The 18,258-nt window shown below is 39.6% G+C and overlaps 1 protein-coding gene across 8 annotated transcripts in view; it reads right to left on the bottom strand.

Moving 5' to 3' along the window:
• The window catches only part of scro (scarecrow), an 83,407-nt gene that overhangs the window by 3,439 nt on the left and 61,710 nt on the right, over positions 1–18,258 (bottom strand). For all 8 annotated transcript variants that reach the window (XM_065868473.2, XM_065868471.2, XM_065868472.2 and 5 more), the window contains one exon: positions 11,460–11,546. In XM_065868473.2, the coding sequence (XP_065724545.1) occupies positions 11,460–11,546 (87 nt within the window). The remainder of the gene's footprint in view (positions 1–11,459; positions 11,547–18,258) is intronic.

Below are 18,258 nucleotides of genomic sequence, written 5' to 3'. Positions count from 1 at the left end.
CATTATCATTATCATTATCATTATCATTATCATTATCATTATCATTATCATTATCATTATCATTATCATTATCATTATCATTATCATTATCATTATCATTATCATTATCATTATCATTATCATTATCATTATCATTATCATTATCATTATCATTATCATTATCATTATCATTATCATTATCAAAAAAGGTACGGAAGTACGCAACCAGTACGGCCGTACAGGACTCAACCAAGAAGGCAAGGAAGCCAATGACGGCTTCAAAGGAATGACAACAAAGAAAGAAAGCGAAACCACATCCTGTGGAAACACAGAGGCCCATAACACAGGATATTGGTAAGCGTGGGAAGAAAGGAGAAGAGCAAAGGGTGCGCATACTATCACGAACTGAAGCGGTACTGATATTGGGGGAGCTCAAAATAAGTTATAAGTCCTCACGAATCTTATATCTCCATCAGCTCGGTCAGGAAATCCAAATTAGGTGATATGCTCCTTGAACATACAAGAGGCAGTAAAACGCTGAAACTTTGTGACACTATCAAGGGCATCCTCAAAGAAAATGAAACAGTGAGAGCTATAAGGAACCTGGACAGCTTTACAAGAGAGGAAAAAGTCGGTGCTGCGACAAAAGCAGTAACATTTTTCGATAATCAAACTATCAGCTTTATTAATATTTGTTTTGTGAAACTAAATTTACTTTCACCCACGGTAAGATATACATGGTGTGTAATTAAAAAAAAGGACATCCCAAAAATTGGGCAGTGTGGCAGTCTATGCTTCTAAGTGTCGAATGAGTGTACCAATTGTCCGATGGGTGCAATCTTCTTAGTCTTCTTCTGTTCATAGGTCTGGAAAGTGTAAGAGCAAGTCTGTTTGTGTGAGAGACTAGTCTTGATCTATAGCGAGTGCCAGTTTTAGTGGTAGATGTACAAACAGAATTGTTGTAGTGTTTCTTGTAAAGTATGGGGCGTTTATCATATGTCTTAAAATGTTGGCTTGGCAGGATTCAATTCTTTTTTATACGTGCTCCAGGCAGTGCCTCAGAAGTGTATACCCCAATGTAGACTAGACATTAAAACAGTTTGAAAAGCCGAGTTTTCGCCTGATCGACAGTACCGGACGAAGGAGCCACCTCATTTTACTTATTCTGAAAAAGCTCGGTATATAAGGCGCATAAAGTACACCGCGTTGATGTCCGTGAGTGGCAAGTCGTAAGTGAACTTATAATATTAATGTTATTTAAATATATCTTGTTTATTTAATTTTCAGTTTCCAATACTTATTTCTCTTGTGTGCTTTATTAAGAAATCATACTGGTTTATTGTACAAATAAAAATATATTTCCCAAGATGTGCGACAGCTGAGAGCAGTATTAATAAAAAAGTCAAATCTCATCTCAAGCGTTGTTGGCGTTAGAGTGGGAGTGACACATCTCCGCCTCGCTCTCACTCACTTACATTTCATTTTAATTGTGTTGGCACCTCTGCTATAGAGGGTATGTATATGTTTAGCACCATTTAAATTAAATATATTAATATATATATTCATATTAAATAAATAATAATTTGTTTTTTTTCGGTTTCCGTGGTGTGGTGCACTATTAATTTCTTCCACCCGGCCAAACTGTTACCAAGGAATCTGTTCGCAATTCGTCTAACAAGGCTAGAATTATGGGCAATAACAACTGTTGGATTTTGAATCAAGATAATGCACCGGCTCATATTTCGCTCGTTCTCCGTGACCATTTCGCTGGTTGTTGGATTGAGTGAATTTTATAGGGAGTATAATACTTTAAAGGAGATGAAAATGATTTAAAAGAATAAATAAAAGTTTTTCAGCTTACAAATAAATTTACCTTACTTTCCCCAGTAGTATTCGCTACATATTGATTGTCGATTGAGATTGAGTTGCACACTTTGTCTTCCCTAACGTCCTTCATTCCTTGCCTTATTATACCCGTTACTCGTAGAGTAAAAGGGTATACTAGATTCGTCGGAAAGTATGTAACAGGCAGAAGGAAGCGTTTCCGACCCCATAAAGTATATATATTCTTGATCAGGATCACTAGCCGAGTCGATCTAGCCATGTCCGTCTGTGCGTCTGTCTGTCCGGATGAACGCTGAGATCTCGGAAACTATGGGAGTTAGGCTATTGACGCCCATAAACCGCCCACAAACTTCAAAAAATCGTAAATATGAACGTGGATATCTCGGAAACTATCAAAGATAGAGTATTGGGATTTCAGATTTAGATTCCGTAGCCTTATACGCAGCGCAAGTTTCTTACGCGAATATGCCACGCCCACTCTAACGCCCACAAACCGCGAAAACCTGTGACGCCCAAAATTTTTATGCTAGATAAAAAATTTTAACTGAAATGTATTGGTCTCGACAATAGGGTCACTCGATAGGTATTGATAAGAACAATACATTTCAGTTAAAATTTTCTATCTAGCATCAAAACTGTAGGAGTTACAGTTTTGGGCGGCTTGTGGGTGTTAGAGTGGGCGTGGCAGTCTACTGAAACAAACTTGCGCTGCGTAAGAAGCGCAGGAATCTGTACGCCAAATCTCAATAGCCTAGCTCTCATAGTTTCCGAGATCTCAGCGTTCATCCGGACAGACAGACGGACAGACGGACATGGCTAGATCGACTCGGCTAGTGATCCTGATCAAGAATATATATACTTTATGGGGTCGGAAACGCTTCCTTCTGCCTGTTACATACTTTCCGACGAATCTAGTATACCCTTTTACTCTACGAGTAACGGGTATAATAATATCAAATGCACTCTGTAAACGAATATCACACTCATGGAAAACAAATAACAAATTACAATTGGATTAACGACAAAAAAATTCAATGTAATTGTTGTTTACTTTTTTCGCTCTTATCTAAAGAGGAATTACTACTACAAAAACCATAGTTTAGGTATCCCAAAAGATGCAGTTTTAACATTAAACCATTTAAAGTTTCCATTTTTTCAAGTTTTGTGGCACGTTGTGATGAGAATTTGCGAAGTCGACTTCTAGTTGTATATATATACGCAGAAATATAATCTGTTGTGATGTATACCAAAACTGTAAGAAAACCCCTTGGTTTAAGGGACAAGAGCAAAAGTTATAAAAAAAAAATTTGAGCTATTGTGGCCGGAACCCAGTTTATTATTCTGTTTTGTTGAAAATACGCGTTGATTGGCACCTCATCTTTAATTCGATACTCTTTTAAAAATGTACTACAAAATCAAGGTCTTGGGGGATTAAACTCGTACCATTTCTTCACTTTGTCCATAAACGAATTTTTAGTGCCCTTGAATCATTTAAATGGTGTAAAACAGCTCTTAAAAGAATAACATACTAACTTATTTACTTAATTTTTATTAACTAATAGGTATTTTAAAATACAACGCACGACCAGTTAAAGTATGAACGCTGGGATCTCAGAAACTTTAAAAGCTGGGACACTGGAACTAGGAATGCAGATTCCTGAGATTCCTGCAGCGCTAGTTTGTTTCGTCAGTGTGCCACGCCCAATCTAACGCCCACAAGCCGCCCAAAATGGTGGCTCCTAAAGTTGTAGTGCTAGAATAAAAAAGTTTGCCACGCCCGCTTGAACGCCCACAAACTTCAAAAAATCGTAAGTATGAACGCTAATATCTCGGAAACTATTAAAGATAGAGACCTGGGACTTCAGATCTATCACTCGAACATACCACGCCTATTCTAACGCCCATAAGACGCCCAGACTTGTGGCGCCCACAATTTCCATGCTAGAAAAAAATGTATTAGTCTTGTCAACACCTATCGATTGGCCCAAAAAAAGTTTGCCACGCCCACTCTAACTCCCATAACGCCTAAATTTGTCAGCCACCCAAAGAACCATATATTGAGATCGCGGGTAGGTGGCGCATTACAATCTCGCTTCGCTGCTTGCATATCTCCATTTCCCTTTGGTCCTTCCAGTTGAGTAACGGGTATCTAAAAGTTGAGGTACTCGACTATAGCGTTCTTCCCGGCTATACATAAAATATTTTTATATTAATTATTATTATTATGACAAATTTGAAAACATAATAAAATTTATTTTGAGATGTTTAATACTCGTTTCTGGGGACATTTCGCTGTTTTAAAAAAGTAATATTCTGAAGACGATATATTTGCTTACGCGGACTCAATAGGCTACCATAACTTTTTTAAAATTGGCAACATATACGAGTAGATACTAAAACAAAGAAATTTTTTTTTTGCTATAACAAATCCAATAAAATGTCACCAAATTGCTATAATTCAAAATTAAAGCATACAACGGTCAATAGATTCCAAGAAAAATTAAAGTTAAGATTTATTTTTTAAGGGCGGTTTTGGATAAAAGATATGATGAAAAACTTGGGAATTTTAACTTTGACGTCAATTTCCGAAGAAATGGGCCATGGTTCAAGATGGGGGATTATTATACCCTTGCAGAGGGTATAATGATTTCAGACAGAAGTTTGCAACGCAGTGAAGGAGACGTTTCCGACCCCATAAAGTATATATATTTTTGATCAGCATTACTAGACGAGTCGACCTAGCCATGTCCGTCTGTCTCTAAGTTTTAAAGCTATCGGGCTGAAACCAAAAGTCTTCTTTCTTTTGCAGATAGTTTATAAGTCGGAATCAGCCGGATCGGATAACTATATCTCATCGGAAAAAAAAATGTCTTTTAATTATACCTTTGGTGTTTTTTAACATATAACCTCCTACGCTACATTTTTTAATTAGATCTGAATTTTGAATTTAATTTTATCAAAATTTGACGACCGTATCATATAGCTGCCACAGGAACGATTGGAAAATTGGTGGTAAAATAATATGAAACAAATTATAGTATCAGTTTTTTTTGACATATTATCTTATACTATTGGGAAAATCCTTTTTGTATTTTTAAGAATCTTGTTCGTGAACGGTTGTAGTCTTTAATAAGCTCTCATGTTTAGGAGCATAACGCCATATCTATCCTATGTAACATTGACCGACATACATATATACGAGGGCAGTCCGATAAGTACTTAGCCTCACCGCCCGATGGCGTCACTATCGCAAGAGAAATTTGCTATCGTTTAGTACATTCTCGTAGTGAAGTTGTCGAAATTTCAGCCGAATCGGACTCGTAGTTTTGTTTTGACTGCGTGTAGAATCGGACGTGTCCGCGGATTTTAGAAAAATGGAGAATGAGCACTATCGGTCTGTGATTCGATTCCTGTTTTTGGACGGTGACTCTTCTCCTTCGATGGCTACCGTCAAAAATTGGTTTAACGAGTTTCAGCGTGGTCGCACGTCGGTTTTTGATGAGCCACGCCATTAAACATGGATCCACTGGTACACACCAGAGACCATGGAACAGTCGAAAAAGTGAACTTCACCCGGCGAACCTGCTCCGAAGAAGGCGAAGACTGTCCCATCGGCCGGAAAGGTGATGGCCACAGTTTCTTGGGATTCACAAGGTGTTATCTACATCAAGTACCTGGAGAAGGGCAAAACGGTCACAGGGCTGTACTATGCCGAATTATTGGGCCGATTCGCCGCCGAATAACAGAAAATACGGCCCCATTTGGCGAAGAAAAAGTGCTCTTCCATCATGACAACGCACCGGCTCACACTTCCGCCCTCGCCAAGGCCAAATTGGTCGAATTGGGCTACGAACTGCTACCCCATCCACCATATTCTCCAGATTTGGCCCCGTGTGCCCCAAAGCTATCTTATATTGCCACGGTCGGCATAACGCATCTTGGTTACGGGAATCTCTTCGGTAAAAGCAGACACGACAAGGGGATGCAGCACGTTGCAAATCAAATCTCGCATATCCGATGATCATTTGCTTGTCTATGCCCAAGTGCTAGGCAGAATCACCTCATCTCTGGAACGCGATTTGTCGACGCATCGATAAACGAGGTATTTAACGGTCTGCAGCTGCACATTTCAACGCAAACACACCAGTTGATATACTATTGGGAATGGTATGGTCAGTGTTCACAGGACCAAAGATGTACGACAACAAGGGTAATCTTATCGCTTTTTCGTCGGTATGGTTTATAACTTCACTTATCACATCGAACGCAAGCAATGCTATTGCACTAACCACAACATTGAATATTGACTACACGCTTCAGAAGGTTTGGGGACTGAAGAACGTTCAAAGCAACACAAAATTGGAACCGGAAGACAAACAAGTCGAGAAGCACTTTCTCGCCACCCACAGTAGCGATGAAAACGGAAAATTCTTCGTTGGTGTGTTCAGGATAATTCTACGTCTGCTTGTTTAGGATTTTTAGATCCCAAACTATTTGTTTTTTTGTTGACGGATAATTCCACGTCGGCTTGCTCGGGATTCTGTGATCCCAAGCTAAATAAACTTTTTTCAACCATTTGTGATTCTGTTTTAATTCCACTTTGATCCTCAAAGTATTTTTTTATAATATGTTCTATTAGTGGAAGGATAATTATACCGTTACTTGTAGAGTAAAAGGGTGTACTAGATTCGTCGGAAAGTATGTAACAGGGAGAAGGAACCGTTTCCGACCCCATAAAGTGTATATATTCTTGATCAATATCACTAGCCGAGTCGATCTAGCCATGTCCGTCTGTCCGTCTGACCGTCTGTCCGTCTGTCCGTATGAACACTGAGATCTCGGAAACAATAGGAGCTACTATACTGGGATGGCATGCAGGTTCCTGAGATTCCTGCGCAGCGCAAGTTTGTTTCAGCAATGTGCCACGCCCACTCTAACGCCCACAAACCGCCCAAAACTGTGGCTCCTACAGTTTAGATGCTAGAATAAAAATTTTAACTGAAATGTATTGATCTTATCAATACCTATCGATTGACCCAAAAAAAAGTTTGACACGCCTACTTTAACGCCCACAAACCGCCCACAAACTTCAAAAAATCGTTAATATGATGGCATATATTTAGGAAACTATCAAAGATAGAGAAATGGGATCTTAAATTTAAATTCCGTAGCCTTGTACGCAGCGCAAGTTTGTTAAGCGAAAATGTCACTTCCACTCTTACGCCCACAAACCGCCCAAACCTGTGGCGGCCACAATTTTCGTGCTAGATACAAAATTTTAACTGAAATGTATTAGTCTCGTCAATACCTATCAATTGATCCAAAAAAAACGTTTGCCACGCCCACTCTAACGCCCATAACGCTTAAATCTATCTACCGCCCACATAATCATTTATTGAGATTACGGGTGGGTGGCGCATTTTAATCTCGCTTTGCTGCTTGCATATCTCCATTTCCATTTGGTCCCTTTAGCTGAGTAACGGGTATCTGATAGTCGAGATACTCGACTCTAGCGTTCTTCCTTGTTTTTCCTTCAGTTAACGATAATTGGTTTAAAATACTATCTTCATCGTAAAATAAGTTTTCTTCTTTTCCGTTATAGTTGATGGTCCATTTTTGAATATCAAGCACCGCTCCTTTCTTTTTAAAAGATTAAAACGTATAAGTAAGTCGGATTCTAACCCTTCTATTTCATAAAATACTTGTTTTGTAGTAAATAATGTTATTAAATGATAATATTTTATTATTGTCAACCCATTAATGGTTGAAACTCTCCTGTAAATTGGGAGCTCTTTTTATTTTGATAAATTCCCTTTTTATTGTAACAGGATGTTGCTAATGTGTCAATTAAAACTTTTAATTCTTTTTCGATTTTTTGTCTGTTCTCATCAAGTAGGGTAATCTTACTCCGGATTCTGATCTAAAAAATGTTCCTCTTCTGTATTATTTACTCTCATATTTTTTTGAGCAGGCTGATTACTTGAACCAGTTGATTCCCGCTTTAACGGTGGATGTGGTTCAGATGGTTTGTTCTGACCGGCGCTTATATTTGTTTTTTGCGCTTGGTTTTGATTGTAATTATTTCTTGGATTAAGCATTTCCGATTGTGCAATGTAACCTACGGAACGTCATGTGCACAATTCCTGGCGGTACGATGTGGATCATCAAGAGGAACACCCGGAAGCTTCCAAAATTCTACTGGAGGATTTTTATGTCGATGATGTTCTTACTGGGTCAAACAATGAGGATGAACTACGTCGAAACCGAGACGAGTTGATTCAGCTGATGACGTGCGCAAATCTGGAACTCGGGAAATGGGTATCCAAGACCTCATTCATACAAACGGATGATACCGACGCACAATTGTCGTAACATAGGTCTAGCGGCAAATCCTGATTGATCAAAGAGACAAGTCTTGTCCGACGTCTCCAGGATATTTGATTTTCTCGGACTCTTGTGTCCCTTGTGGCTGCGAAGACAAGGGTGGCTCCACTGAAACCGCAATCCTTGCCACGCCTGGAACTTTGCGCAGCAACACTTCTAAGCCCACATATTCGTTCGATTTCTTCTGGATTACACCACAAGAACATAACTGTTTTTGCCCGGTCCGACTCATCAATAGTGCTCTCCTGGTTATCCAATGCACCAGCTCAACTTAAGACTTTTGTTGGAAACAGGACCTCGGACACTATTCCTAGGAAGGCCTGACGGCATGTAGACTCCAACCCAGCTGACTGCGCTTCCAGGGTTCTGATGGCTGCTGAACTCACCGACTTCCATTTGTGGTGGAATGGACCTTTGTGGCTACGGGACAAGGATCAATACCTGGTAAAGTTGAACGATACACGTTTTGGTTTATCTCTTTCAGACAAACGCACTCAAGGAGAAGTCAAGTCCAACTGTTCGCCTACAGTGGCGGTTGCAACTCAGGTTCATCCACTCGAATAGCTGATCGCACGAGTTTCTTCTTGGCTCAAGCTCGTTCACATTGTCGCCTATGTAAAGCGATTCATTCAACGCACACAAAATAAGTCCTGCGATAGGGCCTCAAGAGCTCTTGAAGAGATTAAGGCAGCAAGGATCATTTGCAACGCTGTTTTTACGAGGACTATCAATTGCTCCTTGCCAAGAAACCCCTAAGGAACCGATCGCAGCTGGTCAGACTTGCACCAATGATAGACGAAAACGACTTGCTGAGAGTAGGCGGACGACTGCACCAATCGCAATTGTCACGAGAAGCAAAACACCCAGCCTTGCTACCAAAAACGCACCGAATCTCGAAGCTGATCCTGGAATACGAGCACCGAGTAAATCTTCACCCCGGCGTTTCTTCACTGTTTGTTATCGTTCGTTCGAGATTCTAAATAATTGGAGCACGTAATCTCATCAACGCTACCACACTGCCCAACAATGTGCAATGGGAGTCGGCAGTTCGCTGTGTCAAACTGCATCTGCGCCAAGTCACGGGCAATTCAACTGTCACCTTCAAACAGATGCGTACTTTGCTTGCTCAAATCAGCGCAACGATAAATTCACGCCCCTTATGCTACACATCGGATACCGAAAACAACTACTTATCACCAGCGCACTTCTTAATTAGTTGACCGTTTACCACTGTGCCAGATCCAGACTTAAGCCATTTCCCTGTGGGCCGATTAGGATATTGGCAAAGCATCCAGGCTAAGCTTCAAGGATTCTGGAAGAAATTACATCAAGAGTATCTTACTACCACTAAATGGACCACTTCAACACCCAACCTCTCCATCGGTGATGTAGTTCTTGTTAAGGAGTCCAATACACCACCAGCATCTTGGCACATCGCACGGGTTATGGAAACCTGTCCAGGGAAGGACAACCTCGTTCGAGCAGTCAAGCTGCAGACAAGTCAAGGAGAGATGATCAGGCCAATCACGAAGGTTGCCGTTTTTGTCCAATTCAGAAACTTTGTTTCAGGGCGGGCCGGGATGGTCATGAACGGTTGCAGTCTTTATTAAACTCTCATATTGAAGCATGATGCCATCTCTATCTTATGTAACAGAAAACCGACATACATACATATATATACCTTTTTTCGTTTCTCGCAACGCTGCTATGAAGGCGTCTTTTTGTGAAATTCCCTGTGGGCCGATTAGGATTCTGGAAGAAATGGCATCAGGAGTATCTGACTACTCTGCTACAACGTCCTAAATGGACCACTTCAACACCCAACCTCTCGATCGGTGAGTTAGTTCTCGTTAAGGACCACCACCACCAGCATCTTGGCACATCGCACGAGTTATGAAAACCTATCCAGGGAAGAACAACCTCGTTCGAGCAGTCAAACTGAAGATATCAACTGGAGAAATGATCAGACCAATCACGAAGGTTGCTGTTTTGCCCCATTCAGAAACTGTGTTTCAGGGCGGGCCGGGATGTTCGTAACCGGTTGCAGTCTTTAATAAACTCTCATGTTTAGGCGCATAATGCCATCACTATCATATGTAACAGAACACCGACATACATATATATATATATACATTTTTTCGTTTCTGGCAACGCTGCTACGACGGCGTCTTTTTGTGAAATTCATCTCAGTATCAAATAGGCTTTGCAACTGGCAAGAATAAAATTACATACAGCCCACACAACTCAATCGTTTATATTTATAACCAAATTTCGAATTAAATTTATTATATATAGCTGCAAGAGTATACAAACTACGTCTTGCCGAAGTTAACTTCCTTTCTTGTTATACCGTCTGCAAGTATTATGACTTCTGTCAGTTCTGCAACGCAGTGCCGGAGACGTTTCCGACCCCATAAAGTATATATATTCTTGATCAGCAGTATATAAGTCGGAACCAGCCGGATCGGACAACTATATCTTATAGCTCCCATCGGAATAATCGGAAAAAAAATTTTAAGAAATTATTTCTTTTGTGTTTTTCAACATATAAACTCCTACGCTTGAAAATAATATTTTGTAATTAATTCTGAATTTCGAATTTATTTTATCAAAATCGGACTACTGTATCATATAACATATAACCTCCTACCTAAGATAAGTGCTAGGAATACTGTTATTACACTTCATTAAATAACAAAGAAGAACGCTATAGCCGAGTACCCCGACTATCAGATACCCGTTACTCAGCTAAAGGGACCAAAGGGAAATGGGACCAGGCAGCAAAGCGATACTAAAATGCGCCACCTATCGGCGGTAGACAGATTTAAACGTTATGGGCGTTAAAGTGGGCGTGGCAAACTTTTTTTTGGGTCAATCAATAGGTATTGATGAGAACAATACATTTCAGTTAACATTTTTATTCTAGCATCAAATCTGTAGGAGCCACAGTTTTTGGCGGTTTGTGGGCGTTAGAGTGGGCGTGGAGCTCAGGAGTCTGCACCCCAAGTCTCAATAGCCTAGCTCTTATAGTTTACGAGATCTCAGCGTTCATCCGGAGAGACGGACATGGCTAGATCGACTCGGCTAGTGATTCTGATCAAGAATATATATACTTTATGGGGTCGGAAACGCTTCCTTCTTCCTGTTACATACTTTTCGACGAATCTAGTATTCCCTTTTACTCTACGAGTAACAGGTATATAAATATTATTTTAGAATGTGCATTGTAGAGATTTATTTGTTTTGTTTACCTGATTATGTTGGTTTTGTTCAGCCATTGCCTTTTCTTTCGCTTGCCTTTTACATTTATATCTATGGTTCTGGAACCAAATCTTAACCTGAAAATAAAGAAAAAATTAACAGTTTTGGATTATAATAATATAAGTACTAAATAGGTGAAAAGGGATGACATTGATAAAATGTTCATATTTGGTATATTGTGTGTATATGTACGAAGAATTGAAGTGTGTAGTCGAGTTTTTTATCAGGCTCCGAGAAAAGGTTCGCTTCTTAAGACAACCGCACCGTAATAAACACAAACTTACGGCCAAACGTCGACGCTGTGCTCACTGACCGCAGAAAACACGGAGGATCCGCAGTGGACCAGCGTACCTATCGAGAATCAGCATTTAGTTTTGCAGAAAGCTGAGCTCGGTTTTCACTCATTTTTTCGGCGAAAGTTGTGAAAAACCGGGAAAAGGCAGGAAAGCGCGGATGAGTTGAACCGGCGTGGGAAGAAGTAAACAAGACTAGAGGTGGTAACCATCAGCTGGTCGCAGCCGCAGTGAGTTGCCTAACACTCAACGAGAACGTGGCACATATCGGGTAGCGGCCACCACGCAAGGGCGCTAGGTTTTTTTTTATTGAAATAGAGCATTCTGCTAGGCGGGTAAATAAAAGGTGTTATTAATCATGTCGAGTTCGGATGAAAAAGATAACAACTTATCACCGGTGCAGGCATCACAAAAACGGAAGCTGGAGAATATGTCCCAAAACATTGCAGGTGGAACATCCTTGAAGGATCTGACATCAGCTATGTCGAAGCTGCTCGACATAAAGTTAAAAAATCTGCCAACTAAATCGGACGTCGAAGGGCTTAAACAAGAGCTGAAAAGCGATATTGGAGCTATTTCTCTGCAGGTCAAACAGCTTACCAACGACAATGCGCGGCTCAAAGAAGAGGTTATAAGCCTTTGCTCAGATAGAGAAGCAGATAGGCGAACTATAAATATGTTGCAAGAACAACAAAAGAAAAAAATGTAGTTGTAAAAGGTCGGATGGTGGAAAAAAACTGCTGTCAAAACTCTGATTGAAGAGAAACTACAATTAAAAGGTTCAAGGGTTTCCGATGTGAATCCCAAGGAGAAGCGGAGAATATTTTAAAGAATGGCCATAAATTGCGTGGTAGTCAGTTGTTCCTTGACAAGGATTTGACATTGGAAAAACAGGCGAATAATATGGCTCTTCTAGAGGTAAAAAGTTTCTTCTGGCCATTCGCAGGGAAACAAAAGTAAAAGTCCAAAACGACAGTATTAACGTAGACGGAAATTGATTGTCCTTTAATAATAATAAGGTGCTTATGTGGCAAGGAAAACCAGCTGACACAAAATTAAAGGAAATATACGGAAACAGTTTGGAAATGTCTCACATTAATTATGCGTCCCTTAGCCAAAAGTCGAAGTCAAAAAACTAAAAAGAAACAAGAATAAATGTAGTAGATGTAGTCCTTTGTTAAAATGTAGTAATGTTGCAGGTGCAATTGCGAATGAAGAGGCCGATAACGTGGCAGGAATAAAAAATAAGCTTATATATAACGATTTCTTTCAGTACATTGCGTCTTTTCAAATTGGATGTTGTCGAAGTCAAATTTAAAGATTTTGTGCTTGGATGGGTGCCCGCCATCCGAACTAGCGCAAGAGGACGAGAAAGTGGTGGAATGTTATTTGGAATAAGAAAAGAACTTCACGACCGGAATATAATCAGATTCATAAATGTAGATGAGACTAGTATTATCCAACTAAGGACTGTAGAAAATGAAAACCTGCACCTGCTGCCAGTGTATATTAACTGCAATCATCGGGAAAGAGATTCTGGGAAGTTATATGAGGTTTTAAACCACGACTAAGCGAAAGTGCACTGATAATAAAATATTGTAACGCAAGGCTGGGTGAAGCTCAACTTCATGGATTCGACCAACAGTTAGTCACAAGCTCCCTCAACAAAGCCCGTAATGCCAAAGACAAAGTAGCAGACGCCAATGGCCGGCACCTAATGGACTTGGTCGAGCTGTTTGGCTTCACGGTGGTCAATGGAAGGTCGGCAAGCAATCCTTTGGGCGATTACACTTTTATGAGAGGTGAAGCTCGGTTCACCATCGACCTATGTATGGTACGCGGTATATGGATAGAAACTATCAAGGACTTCCAAGTAAGCAGTCAAATATTCTCTGACCATCTCCAATTGGAAGTTACAGTCATCCTCTCCACAACATAGGACGCCAGCACAGCGCCGCTTGGACTTCTACCAAGTTTGATCTGGCGAAATCGAGAGAGTGAAAACTATAGGACAAAATTGGACCGAAACCTGGCAACAAATTTTGTGGCATAACCCCTGACGAAATTGAAGAATTTCTTACAGAGTGCATTACCAAAGCCGCTAATAATCGAGGACGAAGAAAGCCCACAGACTTTAAGCAAGAGTGGTACACGGAGCAGTGTGAGGCAGCTCGAATACTTTCCTTCAACTTGCTAAGGCAGGCCAAATCAACTAACGCAGCAAGTGCAGCGGTAATGTATCATGAAGCAAACGCCGCATACAAGTTAACTCGTCAACACGCTCGGACGAAATTTTACATTAACCTAGCGAGATCATTGGATTCCATAACAAATAGCAGGGCATATTGGAGTACTATTAGGAAACTCAATGGAAACTCAACGCCCACTCTAACGCCCACAATCCGCCCAAAACAGTGGCTCCTACAGTTTTGATGCTAGAATAAAAATTTTAACTGAAATGTATTGTTCTCATTAATACCTATCGATTGACCCAAAAAAAGTTTGCCACGCCCACAAACCGCGAAAACCTGTGACGCCCACAATTTTCATGCTAGATAAAAAATTTTAACTGAAATGTATTGGTCTCGTCAATACCTATCGATTGATCCAAAAAATTTGCCACGCCCACTCTAACGCCCATAACGCTTAGTTCTGTATACCGCCGGTAGGTGGCGCATTTTAATCTCGCTTTGCTACTTGCATATCTCTATTTAGCTGAGTAACGGGTATCTGATAGTCGAGGTACTCGACTATAGCGTTCTTCCTTGTTTTGTTTGATATTGTACATGTAAATTAAAAACACATCTTATAGAATGGTCATAAAATTTGATATCAGAACTTTTGGAAGTTGAAGGTGCGATCGTCACGACCCCTTTTCTCGTTAAGAGGTGTTTTTATTTTATATTAGAAGTTTTCTATCCACGTTAGCTGGTAATACTGATGTGTCAATTTGCAATTCCACGTCCACTTGGGTATTGTATCCTGTACTTATTTAAAGAAACATTTGAAATTGATTTCTCACCGTTTAATAAGACCAGTTTACAAAACAAATTCCACGAAATACGCCATGAAGGCGACCTTGGTTTTCCGGCAAGGTACATCTCCCTAATTAAGAAAAGGGAACTTAAAATTTGTTGTATGGTACTAATTTTTGTATTTTCTTTTTTATTTTCTAACTCGAGTTCTGATAAACCGAATTCGGCCTCAGACTCATTTTACAGGTAATAGAATGCCCTTTAACTTTCATATACACAGCATTGACTTCCATTCATTAGTTTAGAAGCTACACTTCGTCAGAGTTGGAAAAAATGCAAAAATGCTGGCATAAATGGCTTCTTTAAAAATACACGCCTAAAAACCATAATTAGTTTAATGTTTTTTTCTTGAAGGCAGAACTTTAACGAAGAATATGAGCCATTGATTGCGACAACCCGTCGGTAAATCGATTTTTTACAGATTTTTAAACGTGTATACCCAAGTTTAGTATTCGGGAAACGTCAGAATAAATAGCGGAGCAGTAAGCAAAAAATTAAAAAATATATGAAAATTATTTTATTGTAACTGCAGTTGCATACTTTTTAGCTTGCCCAGCACTAATTGCAAGGAAACTGACGTTATGCATAACTAGCGGGTTTTTCCAAAAGTCGTAGAAAAAAAGTTTTCCTTATCTAACTTTTTAATACAGCCATAAAGTTGCAAAAACCACAAAGAAAGGGACAAGCATTTTCATTTTTAAAAGTCCCCCAAAACGCGAACACACGCCCATAACGCGAAAGCCCGTCCTGCGCACAAATTATGTAAGAATTTAAAAAGATTTCGCTCTTGTTATCAATACCCATCTACATTCCGAAATTTAGTTAGATCGGAGCGTTAATTAAAAAGTTACAACAAAATAATAATCGAGTCCATCGACATTTAGCGTTTTCTCTTGTTTTTTGATTTGGACCAACGGTTAAAACCACAAACCGCCCAAAACCGTGGCTTCTACGTTTTAAGTGCTAGAAACAAATTTTAAACTAAAATGTATTGTTCTCTCAATACCTAACGATTGACCCAAAAAAATGTTGCCACGCCCACTCTTACGCCCACAAGCCGCCCACAAACTTTAAAAAATCGTCCACATGAACGCTGAAATCTCCGCTATCTCTCCAATAAACTCAATACCAATTTCAATTATCTAAACTTTAAATTGCTGAAAAACAAAGGTAAGGCGCGTGAGAAAAGAAAGAGACGGAAGATCGTTTACTCAGTTAACTCCGTGTGCCTAATGCGATTTTTTGCGAATCTTAAAATCGTATTCCCATTTTAAAGCAGTCATCTCATGGCTTGATATACCATTGTTTTATTTGATCTAGCATCTAGAATGCGCTCAACGAAATACCCGAGACTCTCTCTTCCAGACTCTCTTCTTCCAAGCAAATGAGGTTTGAAATTTCAAAAAGTGCATAAAGAAACTCGTGCAATGATTCACCCTTATGCTACTGTCGTTTTAATAATTTTAAAATAAAGTTAAAGATCTCTTAAGATACCAGCACACATAAGTATAAAACAAATAAAATGAAATAAAATAAAAAATAAAAATATTAAATACAATAATTATAGTAACTAAGAAACTATGAAAATTTGATGTTAGTTATTAATTTTAATGAAGAGAGTGAGAAAAATTGTTTTAATAATTTAAAAATAACAATAATTTAAAAATATCCACTCAATGTGACTAGCGCGATAATTATAAGTGTGCTCTTGTAGCGCTGGGATATAAATATAATTTAAATTAAAATTTGTCTGCTCCATTAAAAAATGCAATCGGCTTATCAGAGCCGGCTTTAAGAAAAAATGGGTCGTATCAAATGTGCCGGTCACAAAGACCGAACTAGGTATGACCTTGCTAGGAAAATGATTATCAGAGCTCCATTACGGAGCAGCGGTCGACCACAGCAAATCCTTAAATGTTGCTAAGATCAGCAGCTGAAAAAGATCTGAATCAATCGCAATCTGAATCGTGCGCAGTCAACCTACCCGTTGTTTCGCCTACCATAAATATTTGATACTTCCAGGAAATAGTGAGTCCGGTCTACCGGCTCCAGTTGACAACGTTTAAGTTGAAAAACGAAAGAAAAATACTGGAAAAAATACGACTCCCCTTGCAAGGCGATAGTAGTGAGGCATTTTCATCTTCTGTCCAAGCACCTTCTACAAAAAACTAACTCTTGTCAGATTATCACAGGCTTGCGTAGTAAGCTTACGAAATAGTACACGAATGGACTTTCTTTTGCATCCTGGTTAAATCCGGAGATAATCCTAAGCCGAAATTTTTCTGGTAAGTACACTATTTATAGGCACTACCAACAGTCCAGGCGAGGAGGTGGAGTCTTAATTATCGCGGATACCGGCCTCATCAAAATTCTTGGACTATTTAAATAATATTTTTGCTCTACAGTCTGTATCAAATAAGCTGATCGAAAGAGACCAACTTGTAGATCTAGGAGATTTTACTATAACTACTCGACTTTATTGTACTTTTTATAGAAGTTTGTTTTAAGGTTTCTAAGTCTTTGCAGCTCATTGGTAAACCATGGAGGCATGTCTAACTTTGGAGGAAGACTATCAGGAACGCACTCACTAAAAAACGAGTTTAGGGCGCTGTAAAATAGTTCCGTAGCTCTTTCAATATTCAACAATTGTCCCATTTTATTGAGAATACATGTTGTTGAGTTTATTATAGTCACATTTACGAAATCATCTCCTTTTAGTTAAAGAAAGTAGAGGAGAGAGGATATCGACACATGGGAGACAAATTGTTAGTTCCAATGTGGGATGATATCGGTCTGCTGGCACAGCTAGTGCGTCAGTTCTAGACACCGTGACTTCAAACGGAACTAAAACAAATACAAGATCTAATTGTCTGCTTAGTAAATAATTTATAAAGCTTACTTTCTGTAATGATAATTCTAACAGACCGTCAACGAAGTCATGGACAGATAAGGGTATAGAGACAAGTGATTCAGTAAAAGGGGACCAGTTTTATACGTATTAAAAATATTGGACAGAACCTCAGAGCCAGATACCTCCCCTATCAGCCAAGTCTCAGTAAAGGCCAGAATGTCTTCAGAAAAAGCAGAGAAGTCAGCATAAAGCTTCGGTAGCTTCAAATTACATTTTGATAGGCCAAAAATAAACTGCACAGTTGTTTGGCGCAGGTACTTCCGTTGAAGGCCTATTATTAGTTCTCCGTCTGTTGCTTGCTATATGGAACAACCGAGAGTCTCTTTCTTCCCCCACCAAAAATCTGAACATCCTTCTTCTGACTACCGAGTCCAGGGACTCCTGTAGAGCTAACTTCACCTGTAGGCACAGAAAGCTATGGGTACTGCCGGCAGTGAAGCTTTAGGCCCCACAGCGCCAGTGGATGTCGACATAGCTGCCGTTACCGATCGGGTAAAAGTACTTGAGAAAATTGGTATTTGGAACTGATGCCTTTTTATACCCGTTACTT

This window comes from Drosophila suzukii, chromosome 3 (genome assembly GCF_043229965.1).
Source record: "Drosophila suzukii chromosome 3, CBGP_Dsuzu_IsoJpt1.0, whole genome shotgun sequence".
In the NCBI taxonomy this organism is placed as follows: domain Eukaryota; kingdom Metazoa; phylum Arthropoda; class Insecta; order Diptera; family Drosophilidae; genus Drosophila; species Drosophila suzukii.
This window is presented reverse-complemented; position numbering and strand designations above follow the sequence as displayed.